A 21108-nucleotide genomic window follows, 5' to 3' on the forward strand; every position below is an offset into this window, starting at 1 on the left:
CTCTCTCTCTCTCTCTCTCTCTCTCTCTCTCTCTCTCTCTCTCTAGTCTAGGGTCAGCTTTCAAGGCCTGACCAGCGCTGTATAGGTCAGGCATCAGTTCCTTTTTTTTTCTTCTTTTTTTTTTATTCAATCTAAGCACATGTGTGGCAGTTTTGTTCCCCCTACGAAATCATGAGACTCCGAACATCGCCCTCATCCCGAAAGCGAAAGAACCAGGGGAAATCATTCAGAAAACAAACTTGTGATGGCGGCAGCTCAGCCAGCAGACAACAGCGAATCAAGCGATGGGATCATCTATATCATGCCACAGAGAATTCAGAAAAGTATGTTGCGAGACATCAATAATGGAGTGAAGCGAACAAATCTCCGCATATGTGAAAAATACAGGTAAGTATGTTTCGAAGCTTTTTCTTAATCAAGAAACTTGAGCACATTATGGCGACATGATTTTACGCCCTAACTACGGACAGAGTAAGTTGCTAAAATTGACAAGGAACTTGGGCGTCAGGAACTTACACAACAGAATTGTAAGCAGTGTGCCCGTCTAACTCATGCTACACACACACACACACACACACACACACACACACACACACACACACACACACACCCCACAAAGACAGCTACATACACACACACACACACACACACACGGACACACACACACAACACACACACACACACGCACGCACACACACACACACACACACACACACACACACACACACACACACCACAAAGACACCTACACACACACACACGGACACACACACACACACGGACACACACACACACAGAAACACACACACACACACACACACACACACATACACACACACACACACACACACATCCAAAAACTCTTGACTGTATGTTGCTTGGACATAGTTATCAATGTGAAAATGTTTTCTTCAACCACTTTAGTCTTCGTGCCTCAATGTGGATCACCCTTCATGTGGTTGACATATACATGGGTCTTCACTTGTGTGTGTGTGTGTGTGTGTGTGTGTGTGTGTGAATACATGAATGCCTTAACATGCAAATATGTGTTGTTGTTTTTTTCAGAGAAGAGGTAAGTCACATAGTGACTCAGTACACAGAACGTGAGCAAGTCGTGCGTCAGCTGAAGCGCGATGGGGCTGATGTTCCAGATGACGGAAGCTTCGACAGGGTAAAAGTTGTGACGCTGGCATGGCTGTCAGCGTGTCTGAAGGCTGGCCGGATGGTGGATGTGGAGAAGAAACATGTGGTGAAATGTAGCAGCAGTACTATGACACAGGTGAATGAAATATTTTTTGTTTGGATGAAGTCAGAGTGGTGAAAGTTTTGGACACAATAGGTGAATGAAATATTCTTTGTTTGGATAAAGTGAAAATAGTGGATGTTTTGTAATACTGTGACTCAATAGGTGAATGAAATATTCTTTGTTTGGATAAAGTGAAAATAGTGGATGTTTTGTAATACTGTGACTCAATAGGTGAATGAAATATTCTTTGTTTGGATAAAGTGAAAATAGTGGATGTTTTGTAATACTGTGACTCAATAGGTGAATGAAATATTCTTTGTTTGGATAAAGTGAAAATAGTGGATGTTTTGTAATACTATGACTCAATAGGTGAATGAAATATTCTTTGTTTGGATAAAGTCAAAATAGTGGATGTTTCGTAATACTTTGACTCAATAGGTGAATGAAATATTCTTTGTTTGGATAAAGTGAAAATAGTGGATGTTTTGTAATACTATGACTCAATAGGTGAATGAAATATTCTTTGTTTGGATAAAGTGAAAATAGTGGATGTTTCATAATACTGTGACTCAATAGATGAATGAAATATTCTTTGTTTGGATAAAGTCAAAATAGTGGATGTTACGTAATACTATGACTCAATAGGTGAATGAAATATTCTTTGTTTGGATAAAGTGAAAATAGTGGATGTTTCATAATACTGTGACTCAATAGATGAATGAAATATTCTTTGTTTGGATAAAGTCAAAATAGTGGATGTTACGTAATACTATGACTCAATAGGTGAATGAAATATTCTTTGTTTGGATAAAGTGAAAATAGTGGATGTTTTGTAATACTATGACTCAAATAGGTGAATGAAATATTCTTTGTTTGGATAAAGTGAAAATATTGGAAGTTTGGTAATACTTTGACTCTACAGATGTGGAAGACATTGACTAGATCTGATGCAGCAGTGGAACAGAGGAGTGGAATTCTTATTTGGATGAAGTTGAAAGAATTGTTCTTACCAATAAGAGATCTTAATACAACTCTAAAATGCATGAGTGGGTGTTTGTGTGATATACATGTATTGTTTGTCTGTCTGTGTGTAGGTATGTACATCTGTATGCATGTATGTACCCAGACAGATAAAGTGAAATCAGTAATCATGTACTGTATGAATGCCATCAGAAAACCCAAGAAACAACACAAGCCCTAGCCTCAGACCAAGGGAGAGCATCCCAAACTGGAGTGGCTCTGTGGGCCTGTCAGAGGTCCACTCCCCTGAATCACTTCAACCACAAATTCACTGTGAGTGGGAGCACTTCAGTTTGGTTTTGTACCTTTCTCTTATTTAAAAATGCTTGCTTGCTTGTCATTTTCTGATTTCTCCCCCAGACCCCCAGTTATTCTTTGAACGTGTTCTGAATTTTTTTTCGTGTCAAATTTTCTTCAGTTCCCATTCCTTGCATTTTCATTTCTTTGTGTTATTTTGAAAATTACTTTGTGGTAATATATGGTTTCTTTCAGTGTGTGAGTTCTCCAAGCATTTTGTTCAATATTTTTTCCCTGTTTCTATTTCTGTTGCTGTCTGTCTTTCACACACTGTCTCTGTCTGAGTTTCTGTGGAGTCGAGAGTTTCTGTCACTCTTGATTTCATTCTGCATCTTTTCATTTGTCTTCGTTTTCCAATATGACACTATCCTCTTCCTGTTTTTTTCCCAAAAGACAATGGATGAAACATAAAAGCCTGATAGATAGACAGATGGATAGATAGATAGATAAATGGATAGACAGATAGATAGATAGACTGACAGACAGACAGACAGACAGATAGGTAAGTAGGTGGGTAGGTAGGTGGGTAGATTAGTACACTATTCCTTTCAAATAGATAGATTGTTAGTGAGGTAGACAGACGAACAAATAAACAGTTATATTGTTGATTTCAAATAGACTTAACTCACTCAGTACGGCCAGTCCTCTTTTCTCCTCTACACAGACCCCTCGGATGTCCAGTGGGTGTCTGAATGACCCAACCTTTAGCTTCCGTCGTCAGAATTGTGGTATTCTTTGTCAACATTCACCTCTTCAGTATAAGAGCCTTCCGCTTGCAATATTTTGATGATGGTAATTGGGGTGAAACGCTGTTAACGTCGTCTCTTTCGCCGTTCGTATGGAAAGAGTTAATGTTGATTCCAGTGAAGCCCTGGAATATCTAGTTTCAAACAAGCAAATGCTTATCAGCAGAAAACTGGTCTACCATTTTCAGAATGCTCTGGAAATACTGGAGCAACATGCAGAGTTTCGCAATGGTGACAGTGACTACTCCCGAGCACTGGCCTTCCGGCGGGCGTCTTGTGTGCTGAAAAGTTTGCCCTACAGAGTGCAGAGACTGTCACAGGTGGAGGGACTAAAGGATGTTGGTGAACATGCATTAAAAGTGATACAGGTACTTACGTTGTGTTGTATCCTATTTATGTGTCATAGTCATTTACCCTCTCTCTCTCTCTCTCTCAGAAAAGTTGTTTGTTTTTCTCCTGTTTAAACATATATTGTTTGTATAACTCTTCAAAATCCTTTTATTTTTTTCTTCTTTTTTCCATATTTGTAGCTGTAATTTTTTTTTTTTTTTAAATTCTGGGTCACATCCATTTCTCAGTAATATATGACTCACATTTGTTGTATTTTCTCTTGTCTACACGAATATTTGAATAAACAATGAAAACAATAGTTATAAGGAACAAATTAAATTCAGTTTCAATGGAATTCAGTTTTTGTATTCCAGAGAACAGATATATAGAATTGGCGTTTTCCTTATTGAGAACAGCAGGCTTCTTAGAGCTTTTATGTTTCAGTTCCTGACAGAATCAAGACATGTGTCCACCAGATTTTAATGTCAGTGTGAGTTTTCATTGTTGTGGCCATTGATTATTTAGTCCATCTTTTTTGTTGTTTTTTTCTTTCATTATTGTTTTATTTGTTTCTTTGATTATTCATTTATGTTTCATTCATTTTTCATTTTCAGAGCATTCTTGAGGAGGGAGTTTCTGAAGAAGTACAGCAAATTACAAATGAATGGTTTCTGCTGATGAAAGTAGGTCACTTAATTTAACTCTTTCACCACCATAGACAACTTTATTGACTAGACAGTGCACTGCCATAGGGGACTTTTGTCGACATTGAGGGGTCATGTTCTCAGAAAGAAAAGATCTGAGCACATCACTCCTCTTTGCACCATCTCCACTGGCTACCTGTCTCACACAGAATAAAGTACAAGATCAGCACTCTATGTTATAAATGTATTCACAAATCTGCCCCTTCCTATCTCTGTGGCTGCCTTCACTTCTACACTCCATCTTGCTCTCTACGATCGGCTTCGGATCTGCTCTGTTTACGCATACCCAGATTGAAACACTCGACTGTTAGCCGCCATTCTTTCTCTGTCTCTGGACCTTGCAGTTGGAATGAACTTCCTCTTTCTCTTCGTCAGGTCTCCACACTCAGCTCTTTCAAGTCTGGTCTTAAAACCCACCTCTTCCCAAAATAGCCTCCCTTCCCTGTCTCTTCCTTGTCTTCAGTTTTTCCAGTTTTAGAGTTATACGTGTGTGAATGACTGGTGCGAAAGCGCTTTGATTTGTCTCTGCACAAGATTCAGCACTATGTAAATATAATAATAATTATTATGATGATGTTGATAAGACTATTTTTCACATTGTAACAAAACTTGACTGCTGCAGCCAGTTTCCCACCAATTGAACAATGACTAACCCTTGCCCTCTAACTGAGTTTGAAATGAACAAGCCCATTGTGTTTTGACATGATCAGAAGCCTGTGACTGAGAGCATCATTTTAAAAATATTTGATGCTGGGGAGTGTTTTTCACACAGAAACTTGGCGGTGAAAGAGATTAAGTTAATTTGATTAACTTGGCGGTGAAAGAGATTAAGTTAATTTGATTAACTTGGCGGTGAAAGAGATTAAGTTAATTTGATTAACTTGGCGGTGAAAGAGATTAAGTTAATTTGATTAACTTGGCGGTGAAAGAGATTAAGTTAATTTGATTTTGGATTCCAGATTCTTTTGGGTGTGTTATGCATACAGAAGTTGATAGTACTGCATTCAAATGCATAATAAAGGGAAACATCCAGTCGATAAAGATTGTTGAAATCCACAGATATTGTTTATTTGGAGCACAGATTTGGTCCCTTGATGTTTGCGTGTGTGTGCATGTTAAAGAAGACTGACCCAGAATAGATCAAGAAAAGAGGGAAGATGTGGAGATAGATTTACAAAACTGGCTTTGTATGTGGTTTCATATTTCTGTAGATCTGTTCACTTTGCTCTGTGCAATCATGGTAATGCTGACGAGGAATTGGACAAACAGTTTACTTCGTTGTGGCTTGTGATTGATGATCCCCCCCCCCCCCCCCCCCCCCCCCCCCCAACCCCCCACCCCCACATCTCCCCCTAAAAAAATCATGAAAAGTGCAAGCTAAGGTTACAGAGTTTTAAAACATCAAATTAACAATACGGATAGATGAAAACAAAGCAAGACAATTAATGGCCCACACATTTTGTGTTCTGTATTGTTCCTCTCTGACACTGACAATGCAAAATGCATGTAATCAGTCCCACGTCCCCTGCTCTAGATCTGTCAGTGTCAACAGGTGAAAAGTAGGTCTTCGCCAGATTCTAGACAATCTTTATCAATAATATAGCGCAGACAGTTTGCGTCAGTGATATTAATACAGCACACACTGCTTGATCTTGCGTACGTGTGTGCCATGCACTGATTTCAGACTGTCAAAAGAAATGGTGTGTGTTTGTGTGTGTGATACGCCATGATGACAACATTTGTCAAATGAGCATTTTGTCATTCATATTAGTGCTGATGGTGGGTAGTAAACTGTTTCATGCCATACTGTTGCGTCTGACAACAATCATTTGAAATTAGAAGACAGCAAAGAATAGTAGATTATGTGGTTGTACAGAACAAGGGAGGCCATGCACTTGTCTTTTTTTTTCTTTGTTTTTTTCTTTCTTTTTTTTAATTGTAGATTTAGTGTTTTCTTTGATTTTTATGAATAGACTCTCTCTCTCTCTCTCTCTCTCTCTCTCTCTCTCTCTCTCTCTCTCTCTCTCTCTCTTTCCACTGATGAACATGTTGATAAACAACTGGCAATTTACTTATATAAAGCCATAGAAATTAGAAACATTGCAGTTGAGTTAGGTATTCTTTTACCCCCTTATTATTCTGTATAACAGAAATACCAATTGTAGCTGAGGATTGCTTTTCGCATTTATCTGTTTTTATTTACATCATATGTCATATCTATAATCATCATATCTGAAATGTTTGTTGACATCGACGGGCGCAATAGCCGAATGGTTAAAGCGTTGGACTTTCATTCTGAGGGTCCCGGGTTTGAATCACGGTGACGGCGCCTGGTGGGTAAAGGGTGGAGATTTTTACGATCTCCCAGGTCAACATATGTGCAGACCCGCTAGTGCCTGAACCCCCATTGTGTGTATATGCAAGCAGAAGATCAAATACACACGTTAAAGATCCTGTAATCCATGTCAGCGTTCGGTGGGTTATGGAAACAAGAACATACCCAGCATGCACACCCCCGAAAACGGAGTATGGCTGCCTACATGGTGGGGTAAAAACGGTCATACACGTAAAAGCCCACTCGTGTACATACAAGTGAATGCAGAAGAAGAAGAAGGTTGTTGATATCACCCCTTCATGAGGGTCTAATGCCTGTGTTGAATAAAACATCCATATCCGTATCTCTCTCTCTCTCTCTCTCTCTCTCTCTCTCTCTCTCTGTGTTGTTGTGGTCTTTATATTTTCACTCTATCACCTACCACCAGTGGTTACCAAGTCTGATTTGCAGTTGTGAACAGAACTAAAATTGTAGTGATAATCTTGTTCTTTTTTTGAATTACAATGGTTTTATTGTAGATTTATTTCATTTGATAGTCCTCCTTGTTAGTCTGTTTACAGAAAAAAGTAATTCAGTCAAAAATGCACACCCTGTTCCTGCACTCCCTTTGTCATTTCCAGTTTATTGTGTCCTAATCTTTTGGAGCACAGAGTTGCAGATACAGAAAATTTTGCCCTCCGCACCCCCCCCCCCCCCCCCCCCGCCCCTTTTTTTTTTCTCTCTCTCTTTTTTTTTCTTCCTTTTTTTTTCTTCTAGGAATGTTGAATTGACAGATGAAAATATTCCCAACAGGAATTCACAAGTGTCTTTGGAGTGGGGCCAGCAACTGCCAAGAAATGGATTGACAGAGGATGGAAGTCCATTGACGATGTGCGAGAGAGCGGTCATTACGGCAAAGATGAGCGTGTACATTGGGGTTGGTAGTCCATGAGACAGAGAGGTTATCTTTAAGTTTTCTTCTCTCTCTCTCTCTCTCTCTCTCTCTCTCTCTCTCTGCCTTGCTCTCACACTGTCTCTGTCTCTATTTCTCTCTCTTTGTATCTGCCTCTCTCTCTGTGTCTATCTCTCTCCTCTCTGTCTCTCTCTCTCTCACCGTCACTCTTCCTCTTTCTATCTACCCTCTAGGGGTTGGGTGTTTGTGTGTGTGTGTGTGTGTGTGTGCGTGTGTGCACGCGCATGTGCGCGCGTGCATGCTACAAACTATTTCAGCTTGTCATGTCTATTTTATTCTGGTCCTCTTCCTAAAGGGTTGCCACTGCACAGCGATACACACCACATCTGCAAAGCATCAGGGTCCACCCCTACTGGGAACAGATATCTTATTCTGCACACTCTGCTTCTGGTACATCAGGGAGATAAGATATGCAGAACACTGCTGGCACACCAAGGAGCACTGTGAAAATATGGGCATGACAGGACTGGGCACACAGTATGGATCTATTTGTCCTTATGACGGTGTTGGTGTGTTGCTTGTTTCTGTTTTCAGTGTGTGCTGTGGAGATGTTGTGCAAAGAGGAGGGAGGAAGAGAGGGACTGATTCTGGGATGATATAGCTGGGTTTTGCATTGTTTGGGTGTTGTAATGTGCGCAGTTACTTGTTTTGGGGGTGTTTGAATTGGTTTTTGGGGGTGTTAATTATGGTAATTGAGTTAAGTATGTACTTTTGATGTTATGTCTTGTCATAGTTCGTCATGTTGGCTTCCTTAGTTGGACCAAAATGCATGTTTTAATGATATGAAGAAAAAAAAAAAAGTGGTGAATGAAGTGTTCATTATGATTATTATAGGGAAGATCAGTGAGTAAAATATGTTTAGCGTGGAAAATAGGCCGTATGCAATGCTACTTGTCATTTTAATGAATTGTGTGGGGCTTGTCTGGTGGCATGTCATTCAGATGGTCCGGTTCAGTATAATGCTGATGATGGTTCAGGGAGACTGGCTGTGTGTACTGCATATGGGACTGAAGCCTATAACAATATAGACAAGACCTTGGGGACAGGGGGCAAGCGTTTGGTTGGGGAAGGGGGAAAAAAAGAGCAGCATGTTCTTTTTTACCACAAAATGGTTCAGCAGAATATATTTTACATGCTTTAGGTTTGTAGATGTGCATGGGATTTACCTGCCTTTCTGTTTGTCACTTTCTCAGTTCCTGGTGTTGGTGTAGCACGTTGTCGTGCTTGTTTCATTTATCATATATAGCTGGTACTCTAAACCTTCTAATGTCCATAACGTCCATCCTCCATTTTTGGTTAAAAATTGTTTTCATGGTGAAACACTTCTGATACCTTGTAAACGCCCGTTCACCACAAAAAAAAAAGATCATTTAGTTTGCTCTTTATGATCATATTGCTCTACGAAGCAGTGCTGATTTAGATCTAGAGACTTTATCTCTAATTTAACGCATGCATGAAATGTCAATGTGTCTTTAAAAAAACCAAGTTGAGAGTATTACTAACTCCATGAGGCAGTGTTGCCTTGTTTCAGTAGCTAGTGTTGTCTTCTCACTCCCATCCTAGCCAGTGTGGTACTGTTAAACCAAGTAACAGAATGTGCTCCTGCAAAGGATAAGGTGCCCTGTAAATGCCCACTCCAGGGTGACATTTGTGAAAACTGGGGATGGGCACATACGAGGCAGTTTGCTGTATTTGTATTAGTACATTGGTTGCTTTTGTTTTGGGGAGATAATTTGCATACATAATACTGATGGTGTTTCAGGACTGGCTTTTCATGAGGACCTAACGAGCCCAGTTAGCATGAGGGAGGCTGACAGGTTTCTCCAGATCGTCAAGACAGAGGCTGAGAAAATTTTACCAGGAGTTGTCGTCACTTTGACTGGGGGCTTCAGAAGGTGTGTGGAATCTCTGCATATGTCTGTTTATGTACCTCATACTTGCTTTCATTTTCTGTATGTCCACTGCCATTGTTATAACAATATTTTGTAGCGTTTTGGCGTAATCTGCGGAGTAGTCGGGTGCAGCTGAAAATAAAGCATCATCCTATAACACATTTCTGTGTAATTTTGTTTTTCTCTCAAACTTTTTCTCCCCTTAAGTTATACAGAATCAGTGGGTGTTTTTTTATTGTTTTATTCTTTAGGATCAGTATTTATGGTGCTTTCAGGTCTGATAATTATGGCCCTGCTATAAACAATAACAATAATGCAGTTGTGACATGTTTCAGAGGCAAGCAATCAGGCCATGATGTGGACATCCTTCTGACACACCCCAGGGAGGGGGAGGAGGCGGGCCTGCTGGCGGCCTTGCTGCAGGCCCTGGTGAGACAGGGGCTGGTGCTGATGGGCCGCCTGGAGGCCAGCACCTTCACCCCAGACTGCCTCACCTCAGACTCCAAGCTGCTGGCCCTGCGGGGACAGTTGGACCACTTTGAGAAATGGCTGGGCATCTGCAGGTTTGAGAGCGCCACAGAATCAACCGGGGGTCACAGTGACGATGTGAGCACCGCAACAGAGAAGTGTGAGAAAGAATCCGAGACAGTTGCTGGTGGTTTGAACACAGGCATGTCAAGTAAAGGTCCTGAACCATTGTGCGGTGATAAGGGCAGTGCTGGCAGTGGGGAAGGTAGCAGGCTGCACCAGAATGACACGCAAGATTTGAACCAGAAACACCCGTCCAACATCTGTTCACAAACAGCGCACAAACAGGGTTTTGAGCCAACTGGGAAATGCACTAACAAACATAAGCTTGAACCTTGTGAGGGAAACGTCTGTGAACCCAAACCCAAGCAGTTGAAGAACAGGGACAAACACCAGTGTCCCTTCGAGCTGGCTGGATCAGAGAGGACGTGGAAGGCCCGTCGTGTGGACTTGATCGTGTGCCCCTACTCCCAGTATTACTATGCTCTGGTGGGGTGGACTGGGAACAAGCACTTCAACCGAGACCTGCGGCTGTACGCTCAAAAGGAACTCCACATGAAGCTGACCAGCCACGGTTTGTGGGACTTGGAGAAGGTAAGACTGCACATGGAATGAATGATTGGCTTTGAACTGTCGGGTACAGTGACTGCTTATTTCAGTTGAAATTCTTCTACTGTTGTTCAAGATGGTTGGTTTTTTTTGTTTGGTTGGTTTGGTTGGGGTTTTTTTTTTTGCACCTTGTGTGTATGCATAGGCATATTTTTGTTGAACATTAAGAATGGGATGGATGAAACAAAACACACAGGCATGCATTCAGATCTTTAATCAGTCAATCAGTTCATGATTGTTTGACTGATATATCAATTTTGATTTGATTGAAATACCAATTTCAAGTGTTAAAGATATTTGCACAAGAGTTCAAGTGTTACCAGCCCCCACTGACAACTGGGAGGATACAGGCACGAGCTGTGAGAGTTGTTGGTTTCATTCAGCCCATGGCCGGCCCCTACCTAGAGTTGAGTGGGACCACATAGTCACAGTCAAGGGATGCTGCTCAAATTTCCTGACCAACACTGCAGGTGTTTGCATCTTGGGTGTTTTGAATGTTATATGAAAAGAAACGTAGAGTACAGCCTTGTCGTGTAGTGCCCAAACGGAATATAACTCCACAGCAGCATCATGTCATCATCATCATTTATCATCAGTTAAAGAAATAATCACTAATACTGTGGCGTTTCATGCCTTGTTATTATGGTCAGCTCGGTCTTGATTTCTTCTCCACTTCCATGCCTGCAGTGAATTCCTGTCAAAGCTTTTGGAAGATTGATTAAGGATTGTTGTTGGAGGGATGTGGTGGCAGTCTTTTTTCCAGCTTACTCAGTCTGGATCGGTGATAAAAGGATTACTGGCATCAGCAGAGGGCCTGGTAGGTGGTGTCTTGCGTATTTTGAATCAGAACGGGCTCTGCTCAGTAACCAACAGAGTGACTGCAGCAGTGCAAGGCCTTTGCTGGTGTGTGTCCTCATTACAACCAAATATTGATAGTTCATGTGGACTGCTGACAGACGAAGCTGTGTGTGGCTATTGGGCGACTCCGAGTGAGCGGTGTGAGAGTGATGGCACACACACACACACACACACACACACACACACACACACACACACACATCGCTCCCCCCCCCTCCTACACATCCAACTTTTGAAACAAAGCAAATAAAAAGAGTTAGGAACACAGTTCCCTTTGCCCATCCAAGTAACATGTGCAGAGCCAACCTCAGCCAATTCTTAAGGGGAAATAAGCTCATCTTCATCAGCGTCATCAGGGAATCCAGGTCATCCATCACCTTGGCAGCAAATTACTTTGCTTGTTGTATCAGCATCTGACATCTTCAGGGAATGCACATGGAAAGACAGAGGTTACAAGAGGATATGTGTTGCCCTTTAGAAAGCTAGCTGCTACAAAGACAGAGAGACCTAGACTGGAGATAAACAAGTAGACAACAGACATGTAGGAAACTGACAAGTCAGTCTTCTTGAGACAGACCTAGACATTACATAGACCAGTAGATACAGATTTGTAGGAGAGTGACTTGTGTTGTCAGTATTCTTGAGACAAGGTGAGATACAAGATACACTGCCAGTATTAATAGACCTGTAGGAAATGGACAAGGGATGAAGTTTGTGTCCTTTTGTCTCCCAGTTGACCATACATCTGAATATGGAACATTTTTTTTCTGGCAAACATATTGCATACCATTTAAATGGATATTTTAGAGTGCTAGATGGCATATATTGATGAACTGAGAAGTATTGGGATGATACATTTATACTGAATAACAGCTAGACTGGGGAGGAAAACAAATGTTGCAAATGATTCTATATAGATATAATATATTTTTGATATTTGTTCTTCTACTGTCAAACCACCCATACGCAAAGGCATGAGCATGTGTTGTCTACCACATCTTACACATGCATTCACATGCTGAAATGACCATAAGATGCATGCTTGTGTATGTGCAAGTAACTCTGGACATGGGTATGTTGCAGCAAAGGGCAGTGCCAGCCAGCAGTGAAGCAGAAGTGTTTGACAACTTGAAACTGGTCTACAGGGAGCCCTCTGAGAGAAACTGCTGACAACAACAAACATGCGATTAGATTAGCCTTTTGTATAGTTTCCCACGTATATAAGAAGATTAGTGTTGAATTAGTCCTTTGTTTAGAATCCCCATATGATTTGTCCTCAGTTTGTTGTATGAAATATTTGTAAGGAGATGAAAACACATGCATGTATGCATGCTTATGTACACACACACGCATACACACACACACACACATACACGCACACATGCACTCAGACATATCTCCCCAGCCCCTCCCCCCTCAGCCACACATACAGACACTCACAGACAGATGCACTCAGACACAAACAGACATACACACACAGAGGGCAGGGTGGATAGATGGAAGAGACTGAATCATCTGCAACACCAAAGGTTGAAGATGCCAGACCCCAACCCCCCCCCCCCCCCCCCCCCCCCAAAAAAAAAAAAAAAAAACACTCTTGAAATTTGTCCTTGTCACACATAATGTTCAACATTGTCATGTATGTACTGGACCCATACAATGCAAAGAGACTAAAGAAGAACCATTAGAAACAGATCATCTTTCTGCTCAGGCATGTTTTGTTTTGTCCACAGTACAATGTGCATAGAGTGATTTTTGAGTTGTGTACTTTGTTGGTTATGTTAGTCATGTGCTGTGTGTATTTACAGGTAGAGTCCATTATTAGCCAGCGCGGGAATGTGTTTTGAAGTGTGTTAATGATACAGTTTATTCTGTGGAATGAAACAGGGCCATGTACTGTGTGATGATATTGTTTCCTCCTTATTCACTGTCTCTCTTTCTTTTTTTTTCTCTTTTTTTTTTTTTTCTTTTTTTGTTTTTTTTGTCTGTTCTTTTGTTTTTGCCTTGTCTTTTTCTCTCCTTCTGTGAATGTGGGTGAGTGGTTGTCTGTCTGTCCCTCACTTCCCCTCCTCTCTCTCTCTGTCTCTCCCTCTCTCTCTCTCTCTCTCTGTTATTTTTTTATGCCATATTTGTATATTAGACACAATCCTGCATCATTTCCTTGTGATTGTGTGCACTAAATGGAACATCCTTACGCACAATAATCTAAACTCTCTCTCTCTCTCTCTCTCTCTCTCTCTCTCTCTCTCTCTCTATATATATATATATATATATATATGTATGATTTATGTGTATCTCTCTCTCTCTCTCTCTCTCTCTCTCTCTCTCTCTATATATATATATATATATATATATATATATGTGTGTGTGTGTGTGTGTGTGTGTATAATCTTAACATTGTCTTAAAACCTACAAGTGGAAAAATACCAGACACTGCCTGTGGGGTCAGTTACAAGGGATGATAATCCACAGGGGACTATAAGCCTGTTGGGCTAATTAGATGATGCATGATATGAATGTTAAGGAGTGAATAATCCAGTCCCAGATGTTTTTGTTTTCCATATTTTTAGAATTTTTGTTTAAAGTTGATGAAGTGTCTCGGTTTAACTTTTAACGTTTTAAACTGATTTGCACTTCCAGTGGGGTTGTGATTTCACAAATCTGTGTGTGTGTGTATAAATATATATAGATAGATAGATAGATAGAGATATATATATGTATATATCTTATTCAGCACATAAATATTCATTGCTGCAATGATAGTATGATGTTACATAATTTCAAACAAGAAAAGAAGAGTGTAAGTACCCTCATTCAGAAAGGTTTGAATGACATGTTGAAATATATTGCAATTCTTTCATTTTGCCTGTGTGGGTGTGCGCATGTGCATGCGTGCATGTGTGTGTAGTGTGTGTGTTTAAAATCGCTGTACATATGTGTTTGATGCTGATGTGTAGTTTTTAACTTGTACCCTGTCACATCAGATGCAAGGCAACTCCAGATAAATCACATCAAATCAAATTGCCACAGTGAGTAATTTCTGGTCTGTCTGACCCAACTGAGGACAAAAGCACAGCGTCTACGCAAAAAGTCACACAACAAATATTTTTTTGCTCTTGCTTTCAATACTGCGTGCTCTGCCGCCTCCTGTCCCCTGTGTTCTGATCAGCATTTGTCTTGCCTTCCCCATTCACTTGGATCGTTTTGGCTCTTGAAGGTCTCTCAGACTTTTTGGTCTCTGAGTGTTTGGAGACTGCACAGAAGGGGAACTGTCCTTCGCTCAGCGATTGATTATTGATTTTCTGGTTATCTTCGACTTTTAGTGTAGTGGATGAATGATGATTTTAGAGTGAAAGTTGGCGAAAGGAGAGGGAGTTTGGGGGTGTCCCGGGCAGGAGAGACTGAGAGAGAGAGAGAGAACTTATTGTGAATATTTTCTCACTCCCCTATGGCTTTGAATCTCTTGTGATATGCATGATTGTGGATGTTATCAATGGAACAAAAATCCATTTCATTAACACTTTTAAGTTACAATCACACACACACACACACACACACACACATACATATGCACACATGCACGCACGCGCACGCACGCATGTACGCGCGTGCACACACACACACACACACACACACACATAAATTATCTTTTTGAAATGATCAAACATAGGATGTGCTTGTTTCGCACGCATCACAATAAAGGACAGCAAATCTTTTTTTATGACAAAAATAGTGTCTTAAAGATTCTATCAAGCCGCCCTCAGCGACGTGAAATACCACCACCACCACCACAAGAGCTGACTTTTCGCTGCATGCTCTGTCGCCTCTTGTCCCCTCTATCCGTCTCCATTGCCTCCCCCGTGCACTTGGATCATTTCAGCTCCTGAAGACCTCTGCAAGTTCTGAAGTCTCTCACAGACTGTTTGGTCTTTCTGGTTGTTTTGAGACTGCACTGCATGGGTATTAACTGTCCTTCGCTCTGCGATTGATTGTCAGGCTATCTTCGACTTTTGGTAGTGGTTGAATGATAGTTATAGAGTGAAAGTTGGCGAGAAGGGGAGGGTTTGCTGGGGGTTCCAGGGAGGGGAGAGAGAGAGAGAGAGAGAGAGCAACTTCTTTGTAGTGGATCTTTTCTCACTCACCAGTTAGTCTTGATGATAAAACCTTTGATTTTGTATCTTTTGTGATATGCATGATTATGGACTTTATCAAAGGAACATAAATCAATTTCGTTAACGCTCTTAAGCCACTCACTCACACATATTGCGCGCGCGCACACACACACACACACACACACACACGCACACACACACTCGCACGCACACACACACACACACACACACACACACACACACACACTACGTATCCACGAAATAACCCAACACAGTACGTGCATTTTTCACACACATCACAGAAAAGGACAGCTAATCTTTTATCACAAATAAGTCTCCAAAGATCCTATCAAGCCGCCCTCAGCTACGTGAAATACCACCACCACCACAAGTGCCAACTTTTCGCTGCATGCTCTGTCGCCTCCTGTCCCCTCTATTTCGGTCAGCATCCGTCTTTCGTATTGCCTTCCCCTTGTTCACTTGGATCATTGCAGCTCCTGAGGACTTCTGCAAGTTCTGAAGTTTTGGGTCTCGGAATGTTCTCAGACACGTCAGGATGGAAACTGTCACATGGTCTGATTGATTCTTTGGGGCTTGTGGTTGTTTCTAGAAAGTCATTATTTGTGGGAGAGAGAGAGAGAAACTCAGAAAAGTTTAATGTACATCGGCCTTGGGCCATAGTACAATGAGAAAGGGCGGGTGGGTGATGGTGACATTTGATAATATTTGTGTTACCTCTGGCAAATGACAATAAATGCACGATCATGATGATTACACACTTAAATAGTGTATCCATAGTATAGTATAAACACCTGTTATTTCACCATGTTTGATCACTGTCTGTGAATTGACTTCTTCCGTCTATTGATTGCATGAAATACATATCTTGATACATTATGTCTATGACTTATATTTATTGCTCTAAGCAACATGCGCAATAGAAGTCTAGCTCATTCTTTCAATACCTTCTTTCTTAAATCTTCATATATGGAGCAAAATTAATAAGTAAAAAATAATTTCGTTCTCAACTCGATCCCTGCAAAATGGGCATGCTCTGCCCCTTTCCTCTTGACTGTAACGATGTACACTGGGTGGGAGAACTTTGAATCTTGTTTGTGTAATGGCAACACGGAAACAATAATGTATTCACATCCAAGATCTCTCTCTCTTTTTCAAAAACAGTTTTAAACGTTCTATAGTGTTTCTTGCGTCTCTGAAGGCTATGTATACGTCACTGTTGTCATATATTCGTGTTAACTACGGCCTTACGGGGTTGTTTGAAACTCCTTTGGGAGTGAGACAAGTGTGTGTTTTGAGCCCAACGCTATTCTGTTTTTATCAACCAGTGAACAATTTATATGGGTGAAAAAAGAAAACAAGGGGTACTGTAACTACAACACATCATGGACACATCATGGAGTTATTAATTATGTTTTTTTGCCGAAGATGTAGCAATGCTGTTGAACACGCCTAGTGGCCTTCGGAATCAGTTGAATGTTTTAAGGGATATCTGTAATAATATGAAATTAAATGTAAATATAGACATAAACCAAGGTTATGGTATTTAAGATGGGGGGGGGTATTTGGGGAGTGGGGGGGGGGATGTTGGAAGTGGTTTTACGATGGTAAGAGACTTGAAGTGGTAAAGCGTTATTGTTATCTAGGGTTTAATTTTACAACCATGTTTAGTACCAAAAAAGGCACATTAATCTATCAACGAAGGGGAAGAAAGCATATACAACTTAACAGGGTCTTCCAAAAATAAAACAAATATCTGCAAATACTTTCTTGAGAATTTTTGACGTTGAGATTCAACCAGCATTATTATACTCATCCGAGATATGGGAATTAGATTGGAACATAAAGAAGAAAAAAAATGCACCTGTTAGCTTGTAAAAGATTTCTGGGTGTTCCAGCCAGGACGGCTAACAAAGTGGTGTATGTGGATTTGGACAGGTATCTTTTATACGTGAATTCCTATATATCATGTTGAAGATTCTGGTTTTTTATTGTTACAAATAAATATTTGAAGATTGCTACGTCAAGCGTATCAAATGCTGCTGGGGCTTGATAGATCTGGAAAACACGGTTGAATATCTTCAGTCTGATATAATCATCTTAGATGAACAGACTATAAATAGATAAACGAACGAAAACGTTTGAATATCAAAAATGAGAGAAATTTTGTGTTCATATGGTTTTAGTATTGTTTGGCTGCAACAAGGTGTTGGAGATGTAAAGGTGTTCCGTAGTACATAGTACATTGAAACAGAGACATGTTGACATGTTCATTCAAGAATGGACTGGCACTGTCAGAGAGACGCGCGCGCGCGCGCACACACACACACACACACACACACACAAACACTGAATTCATGTGGCTGGTATTGAAAATAAGACTTACAATAACACGATTGATAACCACAGAAGTAACAAATCTCTTGACCCTAATATTAACGAGGAAATAAGCAGTCATGTCATTATGATCATCAGGCACGCACTAACAGACCATGAATCAACGGAGACAGCATCATGGCCTTGCACTGTGATCTCGGTTAATGAATGCACAGATTTCCTGACCCGGTCTCATTTCTGACGGCAATATTTACTGTAGTCATGAAGCCAGACAGGTGGAGTGTCTCTCCAGAAACACAGATCATGACGAAACATACTCTCTTCCAATGATGGACCCCATGCAAGAATCGCCAGGACTGGCGACTTGGCACGCACACGCTTGAAACATGGATCAGAACACCATAGACGGCATCGGCAGAATTTCAGAATATGTGGCTCTCTTTTATTCTCCCCCATCGATCGCCTGCAGAACCACGATTTTGTTCTGAAAACGGGAACAAACTTTTTTTTCCCTGAGGAACATCTTTGTCATGGTCTCTCTCCGTATCTCTCTCTCTAGCCATCCTCCGCCCCCTCCCCAGTGTCTGTCTGTGTGTCTGTCTCTGTCTGTCTATCTGTGTGTCTCTGTCTGTCTGTCTGTCTGTCTGTCTCTCTCTCTCTCTCTCTCTCTCTCTCTCTCTCTCTCGTCTAGTCTCTTTGCGGACGTGCTTTATGATAAAGTTCGAAAAGTTCTAGCACTTCAGGAAGAACACGTGGCTTTCTGGATTAAGGACATCATTGTGAAATGGTGCCTACACTTAACGGATTACTCTCTCTCTCTCTCTCTCTCTCTCTCTCTCTCTCTCTCTCTCTCTCTCTCTCTCTCTCTCTCTCTCACTGCCTGTCTGTCTCTGTGACGAAATGCATTTTGAACTTTCTTGTCCTGGATAAACTAATAGTAGAGAGCATCTTATGTCACACAGGTACTTCAAAGTCCTGTCGAGATCGAATCAGGATATTGTCATCAACGAATGGAAGTATTTTAAAGCAGATGGCTATTTCTCTCCTTAAATAAAGCGTCTAAAAGGCAATGCGCGTACGAAACATGATATTTTGAAAACGTTTCTCCTATATTCATGTGAAGACCATTATCAATAAAATTCTGATTCTTTATCTCTATTTTTGTCTGTCTGTCTGTCTGTCTGTCTGTCTGTCTGTCTCTCTCTCTCTCTCTCTCTCTCTCTCTCTCTCTCTCTTTCTCTCTCTCTCTTTCTCTATCAGTTATTTTCATTCTGTCTACCTGTCTGTCTCTCTGTCTGTCTCTAAGTAAGATCTATTAGTAAATAAATCTCTCTTCACTGCATAAGTACGCTTCCTGTGCGCGCGCGCTTAAGTTATTATAATATATTGGTGCTGAGTGTTCGTGGTGGCATGAAAGTGGAATGAAGGACGAGCAGAAAGCAGACAATGGAGTGATGGATGTGATCCAAGCATGGACACAGCAGTGGTGGATCCGGCTTTGAGTAACGTATGCGTCCCCTGTACCTACCACCTCCGTGCTGTTCTCATAGCCACGGGGCTCGCCCGCCTCAGTCTCAGTTCAGGCACTGAATCCTCTCTCTGAGGGCATCTATCGATCCCCGTTTTCATCATGATGTTCAGTGTTCACATCAACAATATACTATTACTACTGCTGCTACTACTACTGCTACTACGACTAATGCTACTACTGTTACTACGACGACGACGAAGATGAAAAAGAAAAAGACGAAGAATCGATAGATAGATAGATAGATAGATAAATGGTAAATAAAATAATCAAATTATTGAATCAGTCAATCAATAAAATGATTAAAACTGGATCACTGAACAAATCAGTCGGGTATTTTTTTAAAACGACTGGGGACTGAAGTTGAAGAAAAAGGCTACTCCGGTCTAGCATTGTAATCCTTTGAATCACACGTGGACGAAAGAGGGAAAGGATAAATACTTTTAATTCGTTGGCAAGAATTCCAAGCATCCAATGAGTGCTCTTTAATCCAGATGAGTCTTCTGAGAGCTCTCTCTCTCTCTCTCTCTCTCTCTCTCTCTATATATATATATATATATATATATATATATATATATATATTGGGCCATACAGTTATTCAGATGAGACATCGAAATTGCTTTGCAGGAATGCAGATCGACACTGCAACCTCTGCTGACAGGATATTGAATCTCACAAATTGATATCGATTATGTAGTATAAAAAAAAATTGTCACTGATTCTTATTTTTTTCCTCGATAAAAAAAGTTTAACAAATCATGCGGACACAGACATATAGCTAACTAAATTAAATCACACATGCAAATGTTCTGACACTCCAACATTAACCTATACGTATGATTACCCTGCGTTAATGAATTACCCTGGTTTAGCGAAGAGCAGTGTGTTGTGTGAACCTGAGATACTATCCGTAAGTTCTGCTTCAAAGAAGAACCTCTGAGAAACCGCTTCTGTAATGGAAACAAACAAACAAACGTGTGTGGTGCAGAGCACTGGGGAAGAATACCTCGCAGAAATTACGGTGATGTAATCTCTAAGGATGAAGTCTGACAGGACAGCATGTGCGACACTGCATGGGCTGTCAAATTCACAAGTCAAAATCGAACATTTTGCTCTCAACAATCTGCTACAAGAACAGAACATTGGAGATGGAAGCTGAAGAGGACAGAAAAAGCTTCATGAATAACATGAATAAATGCCGGAAAGAATGTAATGAATGAATGCACAAATAAAGGGAAAATCTGGTCCAGAAATCCGCACCAGCTATCAATTCGGACTCAGTGTTTTCAGAGACCTTATACCGAGGAGTGAAAACGAAACCGCTGTGAAAGAAAATGGCTTGATTTGGAAGAAAAATTGATGTCTGATAGAAGAGGGACACGCCATAATTTTAACCAGCGGGAAATTGGTTTGTTCTTTCATGTGGGTGGCATACCTTGGAGAGAAAATCCTGTTATTTTATCTGATTAACAAATATGTTTTGGGGGCTGCGTCATTGCGTGGGTGTATGTATAGTTTTCGTTTATTTATGATTATCATTTTTGTTGCCTACTTTTGGGTGGCAGCTGCTTGTGTTCTCGCTGCATGGTGCGGCGC

General features: G+C 40.8%; 1 protein-coding gene across 1 annotated transcript; it reads left to right on the forward strand.

Annotated features, from left to right (window-relative positions):
* The first annotated feature begins 244 nt into the window (after positions 1-244).
* LOC143294067 (DNA-directed DNA/RNA polymerase mu-like) lies at positions 245-13050 on the forward strand. The gene is made up of 9 exons (XM_076605484.1): positions 245-387; positions 1066-1279; positions 2420-2539; positions 3498-3677; positions 4254-4322; positions 7471-7594; positions 9393-9525; positions 9858-10644; positions 12601-13050. The coding sequence occupies exons 1-9, from the start codon at positions 245-247 to the stop codon at positions 12685-12687; spliced, it is 1857 nt and encodes a 618-aa protein (XP_076461599.1). The 3' UTR covers positions 12688-13050.
* The last annotated feature ends 8058 nt before the right edge of the window (positions 13051-21108 follow it).

Source organism: Babylonia areolata, chromosome 19 (genome assembly GCF_041734735.1).
Source record: "Babylonia areolata isolate BAREFJ2019XMU chromosome 19, ASM4173473v1, whole genome shotgun sequence".
NCBI classification, from domain to species: domain Eukaryota; kingdom Metazoa; phylum Mollusca; class Gastropoda; order Neogastropoda; family Buccinidae; genus Babylonia; species Babylonia areolata.

Bases quoted from the DNA above. Each gene is read 5' to 3' on its own strand.
- LOC143294067 (XM_076605484.1), top strand. From the start codon at position 245: ATGGCGGCAGCTCAGCCAGCAGACAACAGCGAATCAAGCGATGGGATC. The intron at 2,540-3,497 runs GTGAGTGGGAGC...TACCATTTTCAG, and splicing joins ACTTCAACCACAAATTCACT to AATGCTCTGGAAATACTGGA. The intron at 10,645-12,600 runs GTAAGACTGCAC...GGTATGTTGCAG, and splicing joins GTTTGTGGGACTTGGAGAAG to CAAAGGGCAGTGCCAGCCAG.